Source organism: Cetorhinus maximus, chromosome 9 (genome assembly GCF_964194155.1).
Source record: "Cetorhinus maximus chromosome 9, sCetMax3.hap1.1, whole genome shotgun sequence".
NCBI lineage: Eukaryota > Metazoa > Chordata > Chondrichthyes > Lamniformes > Cetorhinidae > Cetorhinus > Cetorhinus maximus.
This window is the reverse complement of record NC_135887.1, coordinates 94,632,317-94,652,794: the sequence shown is the minus strand read 5'-3', so window position 1 is coordinate 94,652,794 and position 20,478 is coordinate 94,632,317. Positions and strand designations below refer to the sequence as shown.

The 20,478-nt window shown below is 42.2% G+C and overlaps 1 protein-coding gene across 2 annotated transcripts in view; it reads right to left on the bottom strand.

The window, feature by feature from the left end:
• The window catches only part of ush1c (Usher syndrome 1C), a 279,860-nt gene that overhangs the window by 206,527 nt on the left and 52,855 nt on the right, over positions 1–20,478 (bottom strand). For both annotated transcript variants that reach the window (XM_078549127.1, XM_078549128.1), the window contains exon 4: positions 17,552–17,690. In XM_078549127.1, the coding sequence (XP_078405253.1) occupies positions 17,552–17,690 (139 nt within the window). The remainder of the gene's footprint in view (positions 1–17,551; positions 17,691–20,478) is intronic.

The window sequence follows — 20,478 nt, the reverse complement described above, 5'->3', positions numbered from 1 at the left end:
ATGAGGGATTGCAATGCCCTGACATGCAGAGGGATCCAGATGTCCTAGTGCATGAATTGCAAAAGGTTAGTATGCAGGTGCAGGAAGTAATTAGCAAAGCTAATACAATAATATCGCTTATTACAAGGGGAATTGAATACAAAAGTAGGGAGGTTATGCTTCAGTTATACAGGGCATTGGTGAGACCACATCTGTGTACAATATTGGTCTCCTTATTTGATGAAAGATGTAAATGCATTCAAAACAGTTCAAAGGAGGTTTACTAGGTTAATACCTGGAATGAGCAGGTTGTGTTATGAGGAAAGGCTGGGCAGGCTAGGCTTGTATCCGCTAGAGTTTAGAAGAGTAAGCAGCGACTTGATTGAAACTTATAAGATACTGAGGGGACTTGACAGGGTGGATATGGAAAGGATGTTTCCTCTTGTGGAGGAATCTAGAACTCAAGGTCACTGTTTCAAAATAAGGGGTCGCCCATTTCAGACAGAGATAAGGAAATCTTTTTCTCTCAGAGGTTTGTGAGTGCAGTAATTGAAGGTATAGTCTTTCCTACTGCCTATCAGGGGTCATGTGATTGTTCTTGGAGACTCCAACCAATGAATTCCAAGCACGAGTAATCCAGGGGCCGTGGCTTTCTAGTCGTGGGCCTGGTTCAAGCATGTAGCTTCTGAAAAGCTCTCTTTAATAAAGTTATCTGCTTCAAGTAGAAACCTGTCCGGTATATCAAGTCATTACAGTGGGACTTTGGAATTCTCTTCCTCAAAAGGTGGTTGAGGCAGAGTCCTTGAATATCTTTTAGGCAGAGGTAGATAGATTCTTGATAAGCAAGAGGATGAAAGGTTATCAGGGGTAGGCAGGGATGTGAAGTTGAGGTTAAAATCAGATCAGATCTTATTGAATGGCAGAGCAGGCTCAAAGGAGCGAATGGCTTACTCTGGCTCCTAATTCGTACATTCATATGCATGTTCATATAGGTAGCAGTAAGATCAGCTCACATGTGTGTGACAGGCACTTTGTTGTTCAATTAGTTACAATAGCTCATCTCAGAATTTGTGGTGAGCGGTTACCTTAAAACAATCACAGTCACCATGGGAAAGGTGCTGGGAAAACTATTAGACCTAAAGGCTGACAAGCCCCCAGGACTGGATGGGGTCGTAAAAGAAGTGGTGGTCAAGATAGTAGATGCATTGGTTTTAATCTTCCAAAATTCCTTAGAATCTGGAAACGTCCCAGCAGTTTGGAAAACAGCTATTCAAGAAAGGAGGGAGGCAGAAAGCAGGAAACTATAGGCGAGTTAGCCTAACATCTGTCAAAGGGAAAGTGCTTAAATCCATTATTAAGGAGGTTATAACAGGGTACTTAGAAAATCACAATGTGATCAGGCAGAGCAAACATGGCTTTATGAAAGAGAAATCGTGTTTAAATAATCTATTAGAGTTTTTGATGGAGTAACATTCAAGGGGGATAAAGGAGAACAAGTAGATGTGATGTACTTAGATTTCCAAAAGGCATTTGATAAGGTACCACATCAAAGATTACTACACAAGATAAGATCACATGGTGTAGGGGGTAACAAATTAGCATGGATAAAAAATTGGTTAGCTAACAGGAAGAAGAGAGTGGAGATAAATGTGTCTTTTTTGGGTTGGCAAGCTGTAACTAGTAGAATGCCACAGGGATCGGTGCTGGGGCCTCAGCTTTTTACAATCTATATCAATGACTTGAATGAAATGACCACATGTATTGTAGCTAAGTTTGCCGATGACACCAAGATAGGTAAAATGTAAGTTGTCAAGAAAAGGTAGAGAGTCTGCAAATGTATTAGACAGGCTAAGTGAGTGGGCAAAAATTTGATATTTGGAGTATAACGAGGCGAAAAGTGAACTTCTTCATTTTGGCAGGAAGAATAGAAAAGTAGTAAACTACTTAAATGGAGAAAGATTGCAGAACTCAGTGGTACAGAAGGATCTGGCTGTCCTGGTACATGAATCACAAAGTTAGTATGCAGGTACAGCAAGTGATTAGGAAAGCAAATGGAATGTTGGCATTTATTGCAAGGAGAATGGAATATAAAAGTGGGAAGTTTTGCTGCAGCTGTAAAGGGCCTTGGTGAGATAACATCTGAAGTGCTGTGTACAGTTTTGGTCTCCATATATGAAAAAGGGTATAACTGCTTTAGAGAAGGCTTACTCAGCTCCAATGTAGGGCTTATCCTAGGAAGAAAGGTTGAACAGGTTGGGCCTATACCCATTGGAGTTTATAAGAATGAGAAGTGATCTTACTGAAACATATAGGGGACTTGATAGGGTGGATACTGAGAAGATGTTTTCTCTTGTGGGGGAGACTAAAACTAGGGGACATAATTCAAGAATAAGACAGAGATGAGGAGATTTTTTTTTCTCAGAGGGTCATTAGTCTGTGGAATTCTCTTCCCCAAAAAGTAGTGGAGGCTAGGTCTTTAAATTTATTCAAGATTGAGGTGGATAGATTTTTAATATCAAGGGAGTCAAGGGTGGTGGAGGGCTGACAGGAAAGTGGAGCTGTGAGCACAAACAGATCAGCCATGATTACATTGAATGGCAGAGCAGACTCGAAGGGCCAAATGGCCTAACTCCTGCTTCTAAGTCCTATGTACCCATGTTCCTATGTAAAATGTTGCAGCTATTTAAAAAGTTTTCTTTTTAAATGTTGCCTTCTACTTAATTTTCTTTCTTAACCCCAAATGCACCCCTAAAGCTTCATTTCACTTCCTTGCTACAATTATGAGGTTTTGTAAGATGGTTATGTTTTAGGACTGTGTTTTTAATTTAGGGTAAATTGGAGGAAAGAATGGGGTCATGTGACCTGTTCTGATGACTGTAAACCTGGGTTGCTAGATTGTCAAAGATTAAAGCAGAGTGGGTGGGGGAGAAGTGTGCGGTGACAGGGCAGGTTATTTCCCTGGGAAGATGGTGCAAGGTTTTCACACTTCCAGAGAATGGCAGAAACACCTGTGCTGACAGTGGATCGCCTGTTCGGCTTGGATTTTCTCTCTCAGGTCTAGAGTACAGAGTCGGGACAATTTGCGGCTCCACAAGCCTGACCTAGGAGAAAGTGCCCCGGAAATTGGGATTTTCACTCCAGGATGGTGGGGTTCTATGGGTGTCATGGTGGGCAACTCCAGAAAGAGTGTGGAGGCTGCTGGGTGTGGAGAAGGTTTGGGCAGAAGGCCCACCTTGGTGCACTGGTACTTTGTCAAAGATTTTTAGAAAACCAATAAAACAAAAAACAGCCCTGCAGTACTCACCCTTCACAAACCCCACACACTCCCCATGCACCATTTATGCCAATCCATGCTGCCTCTTGCCCTCTACACACCCCCATAACCCTTCATACCTCCTTGATGAGCTATGCCTCACTAGAAACCCCCATAAACCCTCAGGCAATCCATGGCAACCCATACCCCTCTACCCATCACCCTTACATCTAACATGCCAACTCACTCTGTATCCACCATGGGCAGACCTCAGGAGCCATGCTGAGATTAAATGAAATAAAGTTCTAACCATCTATTGCAGAGTTAGTTTTTTTGTAATAAAAACACACTCATAAAAATCCATTCACTACATTTACATTCTTTCACTACATAATCACTTACAAAAACAAGCATTGGAATTCATACACCCACTTCAAAGAATCTTTCACCACATGTAGCTGTCAATCAAACTGCGAAATGGAAGGCAACCCACTATGAAAATGGAGGGCTGTGTTATTAGTCAATAAGCACAAATCCAGTAAAGACAGATAGAGTGAATAGCAAGCAATGTTTTTTTTAAACACTTCACAGAGTTTTTTCAAAGATTTAAAGGGAAAAAGTTTTAAATGCCCTGACAGTTGCTTTTGATACTTTGAGAGTTTTGACAGTTCCAGTGAATTTATGCACACATTCATGTCCACTTTTAACAATCCCAAAGGGCATCATACCTCTCCCAAAGGGCACCGTTTACCTTTCCCAAAGGGGAGCTTATTTCTCCCAAGCGTGTCCTGGGACTATATCCAAAAGGACTCTGCCTCCAAAGGACTCTGCAAAGTTTAGACTTGCTCCTACCAGATCTAATCTGCGCACATCATGTTTTCTTTCCCGATTAATGCAAATTAGGCATGCCTGGAAGCAGCTGCTGTTTTATATGGGCAGCTGCCTGCACGAAATGCGCACGTGCAAATCCTGACCCTACCCATTCTGCCCCAGCAAAAATGGTAGGTGCCATGTTCGGGGCAGAACTTCCATATTTCAGCCTCCCCTGCCATTTTTGCAATGATGGAAGCTCTCTGTCATTGCGAAAATTCAGGCCTTAGCCTGAAAAGTCCCAGGGAAGATGTTGAAAATGTCAGGTTTTGTAAACGGTTATACTTTCATTGTCTCTTTTGTTTTAAGATAGAATGGAGTTGGGCATATAAAGGATGGCTAATTAGCATTTCTACCTGGATACAAGATCTATGTGATTAACTCTGCCATGGAGATGTGATTTGAATGGGGAAGGGTCCATAGGAAGCCATTTCATATTTGTAAGATCAGGTTACAGGCTGCCAGAAGTTATCCCTGAAATTCTCAGACAGGTCAGTCTGCAGGATCCGAAAGAGAACGAGAGAGTGCAAGAGAGAGCGGGAAGTTAGAGGTAGCCAGTTTCTATGGTTCGTCACACAAGAAAGTGGATGGGAGCTCACGCATAGGTTTAAAAGACCGAATTTGTGCGAATTTAGAATAAAACTGGAAGATTTGCTGAGCTTGAAAAGAGGGAGAATCACTAGGAAAAACCTCACCATGAAAGACAGTTCTATGGTTAAAAGCAACCAAGCTAGGAAAGGAAAATAATTTAATTAAATTCTCAGGAGCAGGAGAATTGAATGTCTACTTAAGGGGCAGTGTAAAGTATAAATGTGAAGTGTGATTTTCCATTGAGTTAAATGTCTAAGGGAAAAACCTCTGTTCTGTTGTTTAAAGTAGAAGTTGCCTACAAAAATAGTGTTTAGTCAATGTTGCTTTTAGTTTGTATGTTACAGTAAAGGTCTTAAAGCATGAAATCTCATGTCATACTTTCAGTTATTCACTGGAAGTTCAAATTTCTTTATAAAAGTAATTGGTCTCCATAGGGATCATAACAATCCGTACAATGATTCAAATGTAATTTATATTTTTTGCTTTTTATTTCCTACTTTCGTGGCCATGAGGATTCTACAAACTGATTGATTGATCAGCCTTCCTGTTGCTGGGTGTCACAGATCCCCTGTAGAACCCAATGTAAGAAAAGAGGAAGTTTGTGTTCCAGAGCCTGCAAAAAAATTGTAGGCAGTGTTTTTTCCCCCAAGATGGAGGGCATTCCTGCACCACTGACCACAAAATTCAGGCTAACATTCATTGCATGATGCATCTATCATTATAAAACAGCATATCCTATAATCTCCCTCTCTCTTCACATAGTGTCCTCGCTGTCCAAGGGTTGCTAATTATTGCTTATGTCATGATGGGGAAGGGTGAGAAAGCAGGCTCCAAAAACCACATCAGCCAGTGAGTGAACCTGTGCTTTTGGCTTAATTTTGCACCATACTTAATCCATCCAGCAACTGAGCTAAACAATACCGCCCCACACCACCTGCCCCCAACCACAGCCCCATCCTATAAGCTCAGTCTGTAAAATGTCCCTCCATTAAAGTGAGGACACTGCAGCAAACATAGTCAGGACAGTTGAAGGGAAACTTGTGGTTGCAAGTTTGGAAGGTGCTGTAACAGAAGTCTTGGCGATTTGCTGCAGCACCTTGTAGATAGTGTGGGGCTGAAGTCCCAGTCTGAGCTGCATTTGGCAGAGATGGGTCCTAAGCTGAGATGACAGCGTCTCCTAGCACAGGCAAGGGTAAATCAGAAAGTCTTGCAGGGCAGACTATGATAACTCATGGTTGGTTTCAGAGGGCATAGGCAGCGTTATAGAAGATGGTGCAATATTACTGTCTTGTTTGAATGCATTCAGTAATGCAAATGAAGAACATGGAGCAAAAATTAAAAAGGGGGAAATGTACCTAAAAGTTTCCTATTAAAGCCTCATTTGCACTGTTTCCTCCTATTTCTGAAATTTTTTAGGGGGTAACAAGCACTTTTAGAAAGATTGCTGTCAAATAAATTTCCTTACATGAGGAAGTCTAGGTAGCTATGCCATCTAGTGGAAAAATTATGCCTAACACTATGAGCCTCGAGATTGCATCATTTGAAAAATGCAACTGGAGCGGTGGTTTTTGAACATTTGCGTGCAAAATCCTAGTCTTTAAAAAAATGTCAGCTACCCAAAGGAAGATAGCACAAGCACTGCAGACAATAGCAAATGTACTATTAGTGTATTGCAGCAAAAATAACATGCTGGTAAGTCAAAGCATCCCATGTCCCAATAAGCTGCTGCAAAAATAAATTTCTGCTAACACTCTCTCTGCTCTCTATGTCAGTTTTAAATTGATAACCATATCACAGAGTCCCAAACACAAGACAGTCTTTCACTAGTCACTCTATCAAACACATTTATAATTCTATTGATTTCTACTAAGTCTTCTCTGTCTTCATGGAAATACTTCCACTGTTGCTTTTGTTAGGAACTAGAGATAGTTTAAGTTATATGTGTATGCATGTGTTAGGAATAAGGCACATCTTTAAGTTTAAACTTAAACTTAATCTGTATTCCTGTCTGTATGTGTGCACTAAGGGGAACTTGAGTTTTAGTTTCACTTTAAAAGATGCCTGCATTCTAATGAGGTTTTTATGACTCTTGAAGGGGAGTTAAAACAAACACAAGGTACTGAAAACTGTGCTGTTGCCTAGCAACAAGAGTCCAGAGAGAGGGACACACAGAGACAGAGAAAAACAGAAAAAGTAGTTCAGTTCAGTTGAAAGAAATTGCCAGCAGAAGCAGCATAGGTGAGGGACAGATAACAAGACTCAAACTAAAGTTAGAAGCAGCTGCCAGGAGAAGGAACCTCCTCTCTGACATTTCTGCAGCCTAGCTTGCATCCATTTAACGCTGGGGACTTATTTTGCCTTGAATTCTGCTAGAACACTAAAGCCCTGAGTTTTAGGCTGACAGTTCAGTGCAGTACAAATGAAACGCTGTATTGCTAGAAATGCCATCATTTGGGTAAAATATTGAACTTCAGCCCGAGCAGCCTCTTTGCAACCCCATGGTACTATTCAGAGAAACAGGAAGCTCTCTGGGTACCTGGCCAACATTCTTCCCACCAAAAGAAGATTACCTGGTCACTCATTCATCAGCATTTCAAGGAACCTTACTGGGTGCAAATTGCCTGCCAGTTTACATATATAATAAGAGTCACTGAACTTCAAAAAGCAATGTGTTGGTTGTCGGGCATTAGGACTTGTTGAGGATGCAATAAAGCAATATGTAAATGCAAGTTCTTACCTTTTTCTACCAGCTGAATACAAAACTAATCATTTCTTTATCAAGCAGTACAAAATCAAGCTAATTACTTTTCAGTGAGATGCTGATCAACGGGCGCGAGGAGAGGAGGGTGCCTGATTCCTTCACAGCCCATGCCATTTTGCCAGTGGTGGGAAAGGTGGCAGAAAGCCCACCTGCCTCAAGTCCAACTGAGCCATTTAAGTGCCCAATCAAGGGCCCTCTCTTGCCTCCACTGGCACTTTATCAATAGTGGGAGTCCCTTGGCACGTGAACAGACCACCATTCCGGTGTGCCTCATGGGGCGGGCCCTCATTTTTGGGCACACTGGCCCACAAGAGACCCCACCCTCAGCTAGCAATGGCAATCCCATGGCTTGGGCACCACCTTCCCTCAGTGAACCCCTCAAACCCTCCCAACATTTGCAGGAGCCTGCTTAACTGCCACCCCCACTCCCCCCACCCCTCCCCCTGAACCTACTTACCTGGTTTTGAGAATGCACATACATTGCTGCATCCTTTACCTTGAGGTGCAGTCCCAGCACTTGGCACTGCTCCCAGTGGTGCTGCTGAGGCAGCTGACTTGCTGGCCCTCTGAAAAGGCCAGCAGTTCTTGGGCTTGGCTGCCACCTTTAATAGTATAGTCCCAGGTCCTGTCCCTCCATTATCCCCAAACCCTCACACTTTTGGCCCTAGTGGTGAGACCCTTGCTGGTTCCAGAATATCCAAGTTCCAGAGTCACTTTGACCTACAGTACTATTTTAAGCATCTAGCAGTTGCACAATAGCACTGCAAAATTACTGGGACCAAGTACTTTGTCTTCTTGACTATAAATGCTGTTCAGCATGCAGCAATTCAGATAAACGACCAAAAACAGGGAAAAAAAGTGACAAAAAAAATGTAAGCCGTCCTAATGTCTTATTGAGTTGCACAGACCAGAAGCTTCATTCTCTGTAGAATCTAATTTATTTCAATCTGAGGATTGTTTTAGCACTCGGACAGAACCCCATCCAACAACTGTGAATGGAAAATGCACCTGTGTGAATTTTGGATAAAGACAGGAATGAACTTAGCTGTGATAACAATCCACTCGCACTGATGGCATGGACTATCAACAATTACTATCAAGATTCATGAATAATAATGATGTTATGATTGCGAGGTTCTATACTGATGTTTTGGGACTGTCTCTTTAATTCAAGGTAAAATGGGGTAGTGCAGAAAGTTATGTGATCTGTTCTGTTACAATGGGAACAGGAGGGCTCAAGTAAAGGATTACTAAGGGCAAGGTGCAAAATGTCCATACTTGAAACAATGGCAAGAGCAACTGGGGATGACTGTGGGCAGACTTTCAGTCTCCGAGATTTCAGATGAGAAAGGTGAGAGAGGTGAAAGGCTGCAGCTAGTGTGGTCAGCAGAGAGGAGAATGTGCCTTTTCTGTGGACTACCAGGCAGAATGCAGGAGGGAAGATGGTCTCTGGTTGAAAAGACGCGAGCTATGGCAATCTAAGGAATGCAGAAGATTCATCATGGCATAGCCTGGGGGGACAAACAATCACTGGAGCATGCCGTACTGCTGGTTGTCAGTTTGGGGCTTCTCTGGAAACAGAGAAGTGCTTTTGACAGTCACCTGACATTACAAGATGGTGAAATGTGGAGAATTGAACCCATTGGAAGCTGGGACATTGGACTGGCTCTCTCTGTAAAAACTGCTTTTGCGGAATAACTGTAGCATGGGGTTTTCAAGCATGTTTAAAAAGTTAAAGGGGACATATGTTTTCTGTAGTTTAGAGTACTAGGGTTGTCTATAAAGTTATGTTTAGTCAATATTGCCTTTATTTTGTTTGTTACAGCAAAAGTCTTAAAACTTGAAATCTTGCCCTGCAATTGCTTTAAGTTAGTCACTGGGAATTCAAATATTCTTTGAAAAGTTATCTGTCCCTACGACGATCACAACAATGAACACAACAATGAACACTTTGACGATGTACTGCAGGATAGCAAGCACCAGTAAAAACATAGCCCAGAATGAATCAGGACTTTCTGGAGAGAAAGGTAGAGTGGTTGAAGCAGATAAGGCTGAAGCGTTGAAGGGGATGCTTTTTGCATACATGAGGGGAAGGGCACAGAGAGAAAGGGGAGAGTGTGGAAAAAAGGACTTCCATATGGGTTTTTTTTTCTGAAAAACAAACACACCATGGGTTAGTTGAGCTGAGTGACCTATTTTTCTATTGCGGATTCTACGTTTGTAATTCAACATCTATACAATAACATGACATAATTTAATAAGAGGAAGAAAGAGAAAACTAGTGGCATTAAGAACTGAGACAAACATTCAGACACTTTTTTTTAAGGAGTTTTGCTTTAGTGAAGTGATTCATTCTAAATATTTATAAACAGAAAACTTTTTCAGTGGTGATGAATTCAAAATAATTACTGTACAATTCCCTTGTGGATCTATTGGAACCAGTAGACATTTGAACAATTTTGAGCTAACATATCTCCAATTATTTATTCAAAAGTCGACATACTCCCGATTCATTCCCCCACTGAGGCAGAGAATACCATTAGAAGTGTCATAACTAATTTGAAATCCAATTTTATAAAAGCAAATTAATTATGCTTAAAAAAATGAAAATCAAATCCTGTGCTTTTGTCTACTATCAGTCCTTGAGCACCATAGAGGTATCACTTTATAGACATTGGAACAGGGACTTTAAGCTGTATGCATAATATTTTGAACATCTTTTTCTAGCATAAATAAACTATGAACTTGAACAGTAATGTGAAGAAAAATGTACTTGTTCTTCACATAGCATCAGTTGGAAAGGTGGCTGGTGCAGAGAGAGTGAAATTTCAGACAGTGTCTGCTACACGATGAGACAGCAGTTTGGAACAATGAACTTCCTATGTGTCATACTTATTTCAGTAACTGGTTAAAAGTCCATCTTTAGCAGCCACACCGTGGCAATCAAATAACAAAAATAGTAACTGGAGATGAGATCAATTACATTTGATAAAGGGAGTTTTTACTCACTTTACTGCAATTTATGACTAACAACCTGTCAATGTTAATCTGATTTCAAAATCATATTATGTTAGGCACATACCCTTTGACAAGTGAAATCATCTAAGTGTTTCCAAAAGGTCAGCAATGGAATTTGCATTGTAATTGTTTTTATTGGTAAGACACCACTATAAAAGTGAACTCTAGACACTGCAAAACAAGGGTGCATTTAAAGAAATAAGTAAAACATATTGATCAGTCCTCAAAATGCACAAGTTGAAACAGTCAATATGGATCTTCAAAAAAAAACTGCACATAATAAATGATTACTCAGTCATTCCCTAATTGGGGACCAAGTTGGTAATTACCCTCCAATACCAATTTCCTCATTTCTGAACTCACAAACGTCATTACAAAGCGGGGTGAAAATTAGTGTAAAATTTACAATTTCACTGTGAAAATTTGACTTTAAAGACTCTCAGCACATGGCCCAATATGCATTGCATACATTCTACCCACCGGCAACTGCCAGTGTTGTTCCACAGTGGGCCATATAGGTTTATTTTCTCATGCACTCCTTAAACAAATGTGTATTGTGTGTGTAACGAGCATGGACAGCAGTGTGACAAATTGGAATTTTGTAACACTATCTAGGAGATGTGACTGCTCACTTAAATTTTTGGTTCCTGCTAACTTGTTTTCCTCAGGCTACAAAGAATACACATTGTTGCCTAAGAAGAGGTCAAAGTCTTCAAAGCAAGTAGAAACCACTTATCACAGAATGCTGATTTTGTTGTGAAACCTATCAAATGAAGGTAAAGTGCTTGTTATCACCCACAAGTAAAAGCTATTTTTCATCTGAAAGAAGTCAGGACACCATTTTATTAAGTGGTCAACTTATTACCTGTACGGAAGCATATTTTTAGTGTTTTCACTATCCCCACTGACATTCGCTTACCTGACCCCAAACAGGGTCCTCAGCAAAGGCTTCAGCTTCATCCACTTAAGGCCCCACCTCAAAGAATTTTGTCTGCTGCCTTCGCCTCCATGCCCACTTCTTTGAAGGAGTCTTCCCCCACACAGGACAGAATCATGTGCCCTCCCCCTTGGTGAGTTTGGTGGCGGTGGGGCATTTAATCAGTTGGGACAGGCGCCCTTCCCACCTCCACCCCAATTAAGTCTGTGGCAGGAAGACCCGTAGATGATCTTCCGTCCCTACTGCCAACTGAGGCCCTTAAATGGAGTTGCTGTTCAAAAGAGCCGCCAGCCTCTGATTGGCTGCCAACTTATGATAGGTGGGGCTTCCAGGGTCCTAATCCCAGGGAAAAGCCTGCCACTAGCCTGTCAAGTACCTAATCGGCATGCATCATCAGTGGCCTTCCCAGAAAGAAGTGATGGGGGGGTTGTCACCAGTTCTCTAGCCAGCAGTCGAGATCTCCGTCGCCAGTATAAGATTCTGCCTACACAGTGAACTTTTTGTCCTGTCTTCAGAATTTCGTTCCACCTCATTCCTCCCTCTGGCCTTTCACCCTTTCTTGATCTCTTCATTGGGAACTGTCAGTATGACATCAGCTGACTTAATTTCTCTGTTCCCATCACTGACTTTAATGTGTCTCCCTCTGAACTTGCAGTACTTGTGCTCTCAGGTCCAACCCTAACATAAGTCATTAAAACCTGCTGACAAGGGTGGCAGTATGCTGTCTGGCATACTGACCTCTACCTAGTAGACACTGAATGCCAACTCTCTGATACCTCCTCCTACCTCTGGTGGATCATGATCCCACCACCAAACACCAAGACAATGTCCAAGACTGTCACTGACCTCATCTTCTTTGGAGATTTTCCCTCCAACCTAATACACTCCAACCATGCACAACTGACTTCTACCTCCTTCTCAAGGTCCACAAACCTGATTGATAGATTACCTTGGTCTATTTTTGCCCCATGGAAATGATTTCCTCCTACCTTTACTCTTCCTTTCTCCTCTTGGTCAATCTTTTCCCAGCTCCATAACTCTGCCACCGTAACAATTTCCAGTTTCCTGTACCTAACTTTAACTATCTCCTTTTCACTATGGATATCTAAACCTTATACACCCCCATCCCCAACCATGGCAGCCTGAGAGCTCTCACTTCTTTCTTGAACAGAGGCCCACCAGCCTCCTCTGTCGGCCGAACGTGTTCTCACACTGAACAACTGCTCCTTTGATTTTGCTCACTTCCTCAAAATAAAAGGTGTTTCTGTGGGAACGCATATGGTTGCTAGCTATCCCCGCCTTTTCTTGGGATATGTAGAACATTCTTTGTTTCAGTCCTAGTCAGGTTCCCTCCCTCACCTCTTTTTTCGGTACATTAACAATTATATTGCTGCCGTCTCCTGCTCTTGACCCAAACTGCCGAAAGTAGAAACCAAAAAATAAGCAAGCTGTTCCTTGTTAGTTTTAAGGTGCTGCATGCCTCATTCACTCACATTTTACAGCTTGCACACACTGCCAGCTATTCAATTGTGACGTATCACTCAAACACATTGACCAGACTTACTGAAACACTTCCGTCTCTCTTGCAGAACCAAGTCATCCATAATTAGAGGCAGCAGCACCTAGCCAGCCAGGAACAGGCAGGGCATGCCCTCACTCACATGGAGGAAATGGTGCTGCCCATCATCAGACTGGTCAGTGGAGGTTGGTGGTGGATGGGGATTGCTTGGGTCTCTGTTCAAGGAAGAAAGTGGAGAGCCCTCATGCTGCCATGGTTGGGTATGGGGGTGTATAAGGTTTGGATCCCGCTGGTGAAAGGAGATGGTTAGTGTGGCCAGGAATGATCACAACCGAGGCCGTGGTCAGCAGTGGGGCTGAAACCATAGATGATAGTTTGCTCCTATCTTACCCAAGTTCTCATCTCCCAATTCGCCCCTCCATCCCATCCATCCCACAATCTCTTCGGATTTACAAGCTGCAGATAGGGTAAGCATGCATCGCTTGTTTTCCCCCAACTTCCCTCACCCTGATCCTAGCCTTGTAACTTTTTCTTTTCACACTCACCCAAAAGCTGATGCCTGGTGAAGCACTGGTGTGGGAGCCTGAAGAGACTGACGAAGGAGAAACATCGTCACTCTATGTCACACTTGCAGCTGCTGTAATATAAGGGGTTAATTCTAACTGTGTGATTCACTAATACACAGTTTACATCAGCTCAGGAAGCAGTGCAATGTCTTGTGATCCAGTTCTCTTTAGTAGGCCTCAGGGCTAGATTAAGTCACTGTAAAATGTTTCTCAATAAAGTCAACGCTTTCCTTACCTCAGCAGACTCTGTAAATATTCTGTATTAGCACAATGAGACCAAGAAAACTATAACTACAACTCAAAAACTGGCACTGAGTGCACTTTAGAGAGTAGCACTGAGGCCGAATCTGCACATGGAGAGACACCAGGCACAAGTGACCTGCAGCCAGGGCAGAGGTAAAGGACAGTGCAGGTGCTAGCTCTCCAGAGGATGAAGTCACACAGGAGTTCTGCTACAGGATACAAAGATGAGGATTTTACTGTTGCAGTGCATTTAAATGCAGTGCCCGCAAAACCACGTGATAGCCCCTGACAAAGGAGAGACCATGTTCATGGTCCTCTGTGGATGAGGGTAAGTTATCAGTTTTTTTGGGTTTCATTTATTTTTTTAAGGGCCATTCAAAGGAGGCTTCAGCCTTTTGCCCCTTGGTGTTGGAAGCTCAACTGTGGTTGCTTGTTTCCCTTTGGTGGGGCTTCAGTGCCTAACAAGGGGGACTTAAAGAGGTGATGGTTGCAACCCAGCAACATAACCCCAAATCGGGGGCTATGTAACATCATTAGGGTAGATGTGAAAGACAGTGAAGGAGGTGCACCCATCAACTGTGCCTTTATCATTAAGAGAAACCTTTTGGAATGCTGCAGATTTGAAGCTGTGGACATCTACTGCCTGCAGGATTTCCCCAGTGCCAGACACTGACATGACCTTCAAGAACGTCATCACATATAAAATTCTTCAAGGTGTTTGAGGAGAAAAGAAACTTTCCACAGCTGGGAATCCTCTTGGCAGAGCTACTGTTTACCCTACCATTGCAATGGAACCAGGTTGGGGCAAGAGGAAGGAGAAGCGTGAGACAGCAAACTGCCAAGGACCAGTATTGTCCTGTGAGCCTCCTAATCCTCAGCAGACTGAACCAATGGAGGAGGAACCAGCAGAGGGACAACCAGGGGGGTGGCAGCTGGTGAAGACGACCAAAAATAAGAAGGAGCCAAGAAGGGACCAAGCCAGTTCCCAGGCCAGTGGCAAGAGGCAACTCCCTTCCGGCTGAGGAAAGACAAGGATGGAGCCTACAGAAGAAGTGGCAGAGCGCTAAGGAGCTGAAGAGGAGAAACCTGAGCTCCAAAATATTAAAGAGGCCAGCGCACCCCAACCTCAAAGCAAAGAGGCCAGCATTCCTCAAGCTCTGGGAGGTCAGGAGCAGTGAAGTATTCAGTGCACCACAGCTCCAGAAAGCTAGGAGCAACAACACCCTTGAGAGAGAATACATTGGAAAGACTTCTCCAACAGAGGCTAGCCCCAATCTTGCTTTTTGCATGAACCACCTGATGTCAACTGGGTGGAACAATTCTAGTGGGGTGGACCAGGATGGTTTTCTCAGCCCAACACAAGTGAGATTATTTGCGAACACTATGGGTATGCAGATGTACACCCAATGACTGGAACTGTCAAAGACAATGAGTCCGGTGAGCATCAAACAGCTGTAAAATGGATTGAAAGATCGCTTTCATTAATGTGCATTTTCTCTTATCCAGCAAGGAGGGAAAGAACAGTCTTATAAGTAAATGTAATCGCATGTTTCAGATGAGGAATGGAGTGCATTTGTTCAGGGTGACAATGAGGGAATGAAATTGAATAAGCATGATGGTGAGCGAGAATGGTGGATGGATAGATGGGGATGAGAGAGAGTGCATAGATAGAGTAGGATGGTGCACCCACAAGGTGAGTGGTGTAAAGAACAATATGATGGTTTAGGCTTGAGAAGGCAGAGTGAGGGATTGAGATATGCTGCACAGCAAATGTGCTCACTTTTTCCATACTACTTAGGTTATTAAATTGCTTCCTGCACTGAATCTTGGAGTGTGGCACTACACTCCTGCTGTTGACCTCACCTCCTGTGTGACCCACAAACCTGCTACCTTAGTGTCAGTAGCAGGTTTCTTCAATCCATTTCTACAACTTCAGCAGTATATCAAGGAAGGCGTCATTAAATAGAGGCACAGCATTTGAGTATCCTGACTCCATCCTGAGGGTTCTTCCTTGATTGGTGCAAACCACTAACTCCTTCAAATTGCATCTTTAATTCGATCCTTTAAAAACTAGAATTGAGGCTTATGTCTTATGGGATCACATCACGTTAACTGCCGCTGATTGAATTAGGAAACACAAAGTAAAATCATGCCGTGATGGCTAAGTTAAAAAGCCACTGACAAATGTGTTGAATTTAATTTTGGGCTTTCCACGTGATATTGGACATACCCAACCCCAGAGCATCTCCTAATTAACATCAAGGCCCTCAAGCCAATGCCTCAATAAAGAGGAAACACTGGAGAAAAGTAGCATTAATAGGTAGTGAGCAGGAGGGAGTATAATAGATACATGGAATAGCAAGTAGTATTTAAAAAGGTGAATTTTGAACACCATTTCAGTTAAACCTCATCAGTAAAGCTAGAGAACACAGTTTCAAACTGGAAAACACAAATATAGGACAAAGTCTGTTACGGTCCCCATCAAGCCCTTTAAAAGAGAAATTTGAACCTTCAGTTCATAGCACAACAAGATTTCACATTTTAAGACATTTATTGTAACAAAAAGACTAGAAGCACTTTTGACTAAACACTAATTTTGTAGGCAACTTATACTTTAAACTACAAAACAGAATTTTTAAAACCACCAAAGAAACACACTTCACAGGTATACTTTATAGTGCCCTTTTTGTAGATATTCAATTCTCCCCGAATCAGTCCAAAATAATTCTTAGCTCGCAAGGGTTTACTTCCAATCTTTTCCTTTCCTAACCTGGGAACTTTAGAACTATCTTTCATGGTGCATTCATTTCGTAGAGACTTCTCTCTCTAGCTAAAGCTGGGCAAATCTTTCAGCCTCATTTTAACTCCTTACGAATTTTGTCTTTTCAATCTGAGCATAAGCTCCCAACCGCATTCCTGCATGGCGAACCATAGACACTTCTGACACCTAGCTGCTTTTTTTCTCCAGGACCCTGGCAGACTAACCGAGTCTGTAAGTTTTCAGAGATGTATTAAATCTTTTCCCTTTCAAAGTCCATCTCCATGGCAATGTGGCTCACAAGAGCCTTGTATCCAGGTAGAAGTGCTGATTAGCCATCCTTAAGACTGCAACTCTTTTATCTTGGATAGTTTAAAGCACAATTGTTTACAACCTGATATTCCCAGCACTTTTCTGGAGCTTTGGAGACTCAGTTTAACCACTGTTAACACACAGGCTGCTGCCCTTGCCTCCAAGTGTAAACACCTTGTATCATCTTCCCAGCAAAATATTCTGGGCCCCCTTCAAACTCTAACAATAAACCACCCAGGCTTGATGTCAGACAGACCATGTCAGTCACTTGACCCCCCCTTCATTTTACCTTAAAGGCACAGTCACAAAACATAACAGCCTGATAAACATCATAACTGTAACAATACCAACAAGTTGTCACAAGTGTGATGAACACGTGAAATGGAGTTTACTGGGGAAAAATTGCTGAAATCATTTGATCGACTGGCTGCAGTTTCCAGCTTCTTGAATAAGCTAGAATTGCTCAATGCCCTTTTTTAGTCATGTCTTGTGATATTCTAGCAGATGATAAAAAGGATATTTTTTAAAAATCACAAACCACTGATCAACCTATCCAATCTGGTGTTGGCATTGTCACAGGTCATTGGTAAATGAATAAATGCCAAAAAGGTAATTATTTGTTAATGAATATGCAGATGTACCACTGCCAAAGAAATATTTTGCTGAACTACATTTGGCACTTTCACAAAGAAAGACGCTGTTTACTGAGGAACTTCGCCTCTCCTACATGACAGTCACCCTTACCTGTAGGCCTACGTTGTCTGCCTGCCCTCCTTTTACTAACTGAGAGATGAAGAGGCCACAGTTAAATTCCAAACCACCTCGCACACTCAGGCCAAGTCCTTCAGGATGTGTTCTGTCTAAACGCACCTCTTTCAATTTCCTTCAGGAAAAAAATAGACATTGAATTTCAGAGGTGACCAAATTGAATTTATATAAGAGCCAATTCCTTTGTACATTGGGAAAGTAGATGTGCACAGCCTCAACCTATACATAACTACAGTGCAGAAGAAGTGGAGAATTAGTTTAACAGTTTCTTTGAGCTTCAATTCCCATCCTTTTTTTAAAATTAGTGAGCTGGTGTTTGAGCTTGTTTGCTGTATACACTTTATTAAGGCTTTAGATTTAATGCAAAAATATTTAAATTAACATCATATGCAGTTTCCTGTTATTTGTTTAGATTTTCTCTCTTTCTTTGTGTTACCATTTGGAATAAGAACGAGCAAAGTTCTATGGGCACACGGCCTCTTAATTGGCCTTCTGGAAAGGACTGCTGTAATGTTTGCAGTAACTGTTTGACATGTTAGACATTTATTCCTTTTTCTGATCTGTTTTAAGTAAAATACACCAATATTGGGAGAGAGAAATGGCAACATAACTTTTGCTCTTTATATTAAGTTTTCTTATAAAATTCATGTTAGTGTTTGTAGAAGACGTGTGCCCTAAACCATCCTGCAGACCTAGACAAACTTACACTTCTCACACTTCTTTACACATATGAAAAAATTGTAGGTTTTCATTAAAAAAGTGGAACAACGTCATTGGGCTTGAATATTATAGCGTCTTCACTAATGTACTTCATGTTTATCTCTTACCTTTTTTAAAGTCCAGAATATACAGTAATATGGTGTCAAAAATGTACCAGGTTGGATATAGCTATCTACATTGAACACCCCTGGGAATTGAGAAGACTGCTGGATATATTGAGGCAGCTCTAGGCTCTTATAACACTGAGGGGACAGTGTTCTTGCTACCCGTGAAGCTGGGTTGAGGCTTCTGGAATTTGGCAGCATTTGGTTGAGCGTCCTGAAATTTTGCAAAAATAGTGTGGAGTCCAGGAATGTGGAAAGCAAGAGTTTGGCAGAATTTGAGAAGGTGGAGGCAGAAGGTGGGGGGGGAGAACATACCTAGCTGGGGATTCCTAGTTATAGCAGGAATGTCCATGTGATGCACGAGTTCTGATAACACTGAGGAGGGTTGCTGGATTCTGACAATATTTAGGTAATTCTAGGCTTGGCAGCACTAGAGAGGGAATCCTGTGGTCTGCCAGCACTGAAAGTAGTGCTTTAAAACCCATGTTTTATATTGAAAATGGCTTTATTTATTGAGTGGACTGAAACCACCTGCTAAGTACAAAGACCGAACAATAGCATTTTAAATTACTTAAACTGCAACTTGTAAGATGGCTGAACATTTGCATAGCTATACCTTACAAATTCCAAAGCCATGATAATGGAGTCAGTCCAACTAGGAGTAGCCCACCAGAGGAAATAAACTTAGATGAGTTTGAATGACCGATCTCTTGAACCATTCACAAAACATTCAGATATCACCTGGGTATTCAACTGGGTGTGGACCAAGCCAATAGACGCAAGCATTTTGGACAATAGACCCTGGCTGAGAAGGGAACTTCTAATAATCTAATAATTTCTAGAAATTGGACCTGGAATCAGCTTGCTATGAACGTATTTGGGTAACTAGTCAGCTTGTGATGGGCGATCATGTGTTGAGCGAACTAATCCTCTTTATGTTTTAAGAAAACCCAATTCAACGCTGGGGAGCTCAGAAGTTATGGTTCAATGTTTGGGTGCTGGCTTGCTACCATACATTGTCAGCCTGTTCTCATGCAAGATCAGCTTGCTGCCATTCATGTTCAGACTGCTGACATCATTGCTGTGGATACCAGAGATGAAAGAGGCTTGGAGGGAGTCACAGTAGTCCAGCCATCTGTCTTCTAACACATTAATAGGATTGTTGAGATGCTACCCCAGTGTAGTCACACAGTAGAGCACAAAACTGCTGTCTCTCTCAGGATGACAGCATTCACGCTCCCACTACTCCCACACTGCCAGTGCTCTTGTTGTTGCCTGTCAGCTAGCTAGCCCATCTGCTGCCACCAATGTTGAGATAGGGCGGGGAGAAGCAAGGCCTCCTAGGGCTGCAGCTTCTCGAGGTTGTCCTACAAGGCCATCTGCAGTCTCCTCCACTGAAAATTAGCAGCCTTCCACCAGCCAAGCTGCAATCACAAGGGCAATAATAAATAGAATGAATAATAGAATGCAGAAGGGCAATTAGTTGATGTTTGTATGTAGAATGGCTTGATTGTCTAACTTTGGTTTGAAATGTTTATTTTGTGGTAACTTTCATTTTGCAATGTAGCCAAGCGGATGCTGTGATCGTTAGTAACAGAGGCAATGTAGCTGGTGGGACTGGTGGTAAATGGGGCATTGGGGTTGTGTTTACTGGTTTCATGGTCAGATGAATCGATCATGGATGACTATGTTGGTTGCCTCCTCCCTTCCTCTTACTCCTCTTCTTCCTTCTCCTTGTCCTCTTTGAGAACTTTGGAAACTGAAGAGTGGAATAAATGTCAGAGTCGGGGTGTGGAGTGGGGAGATACTGAGTGGGCTGCCTCATAACCTCAGTGCTGGGATCACTACACAAATTATTTGGTTTCAGAAATGCAATCCCATGTGACCAAATTTGCAAATGATACCATTCCATGAGATGCACTAAGATTAGAAGAAACAACCCAGAAACTAAAGAGAAAAATTGGATAAATATGCAAGTGGGAAGAGCAATGGTAACTGAAATTTAATGCAGATACATGTAAAGTGCAACACATTGGACAGAAAAATAGACAACGAACGTACTTTGCGAATGGTTTTGAA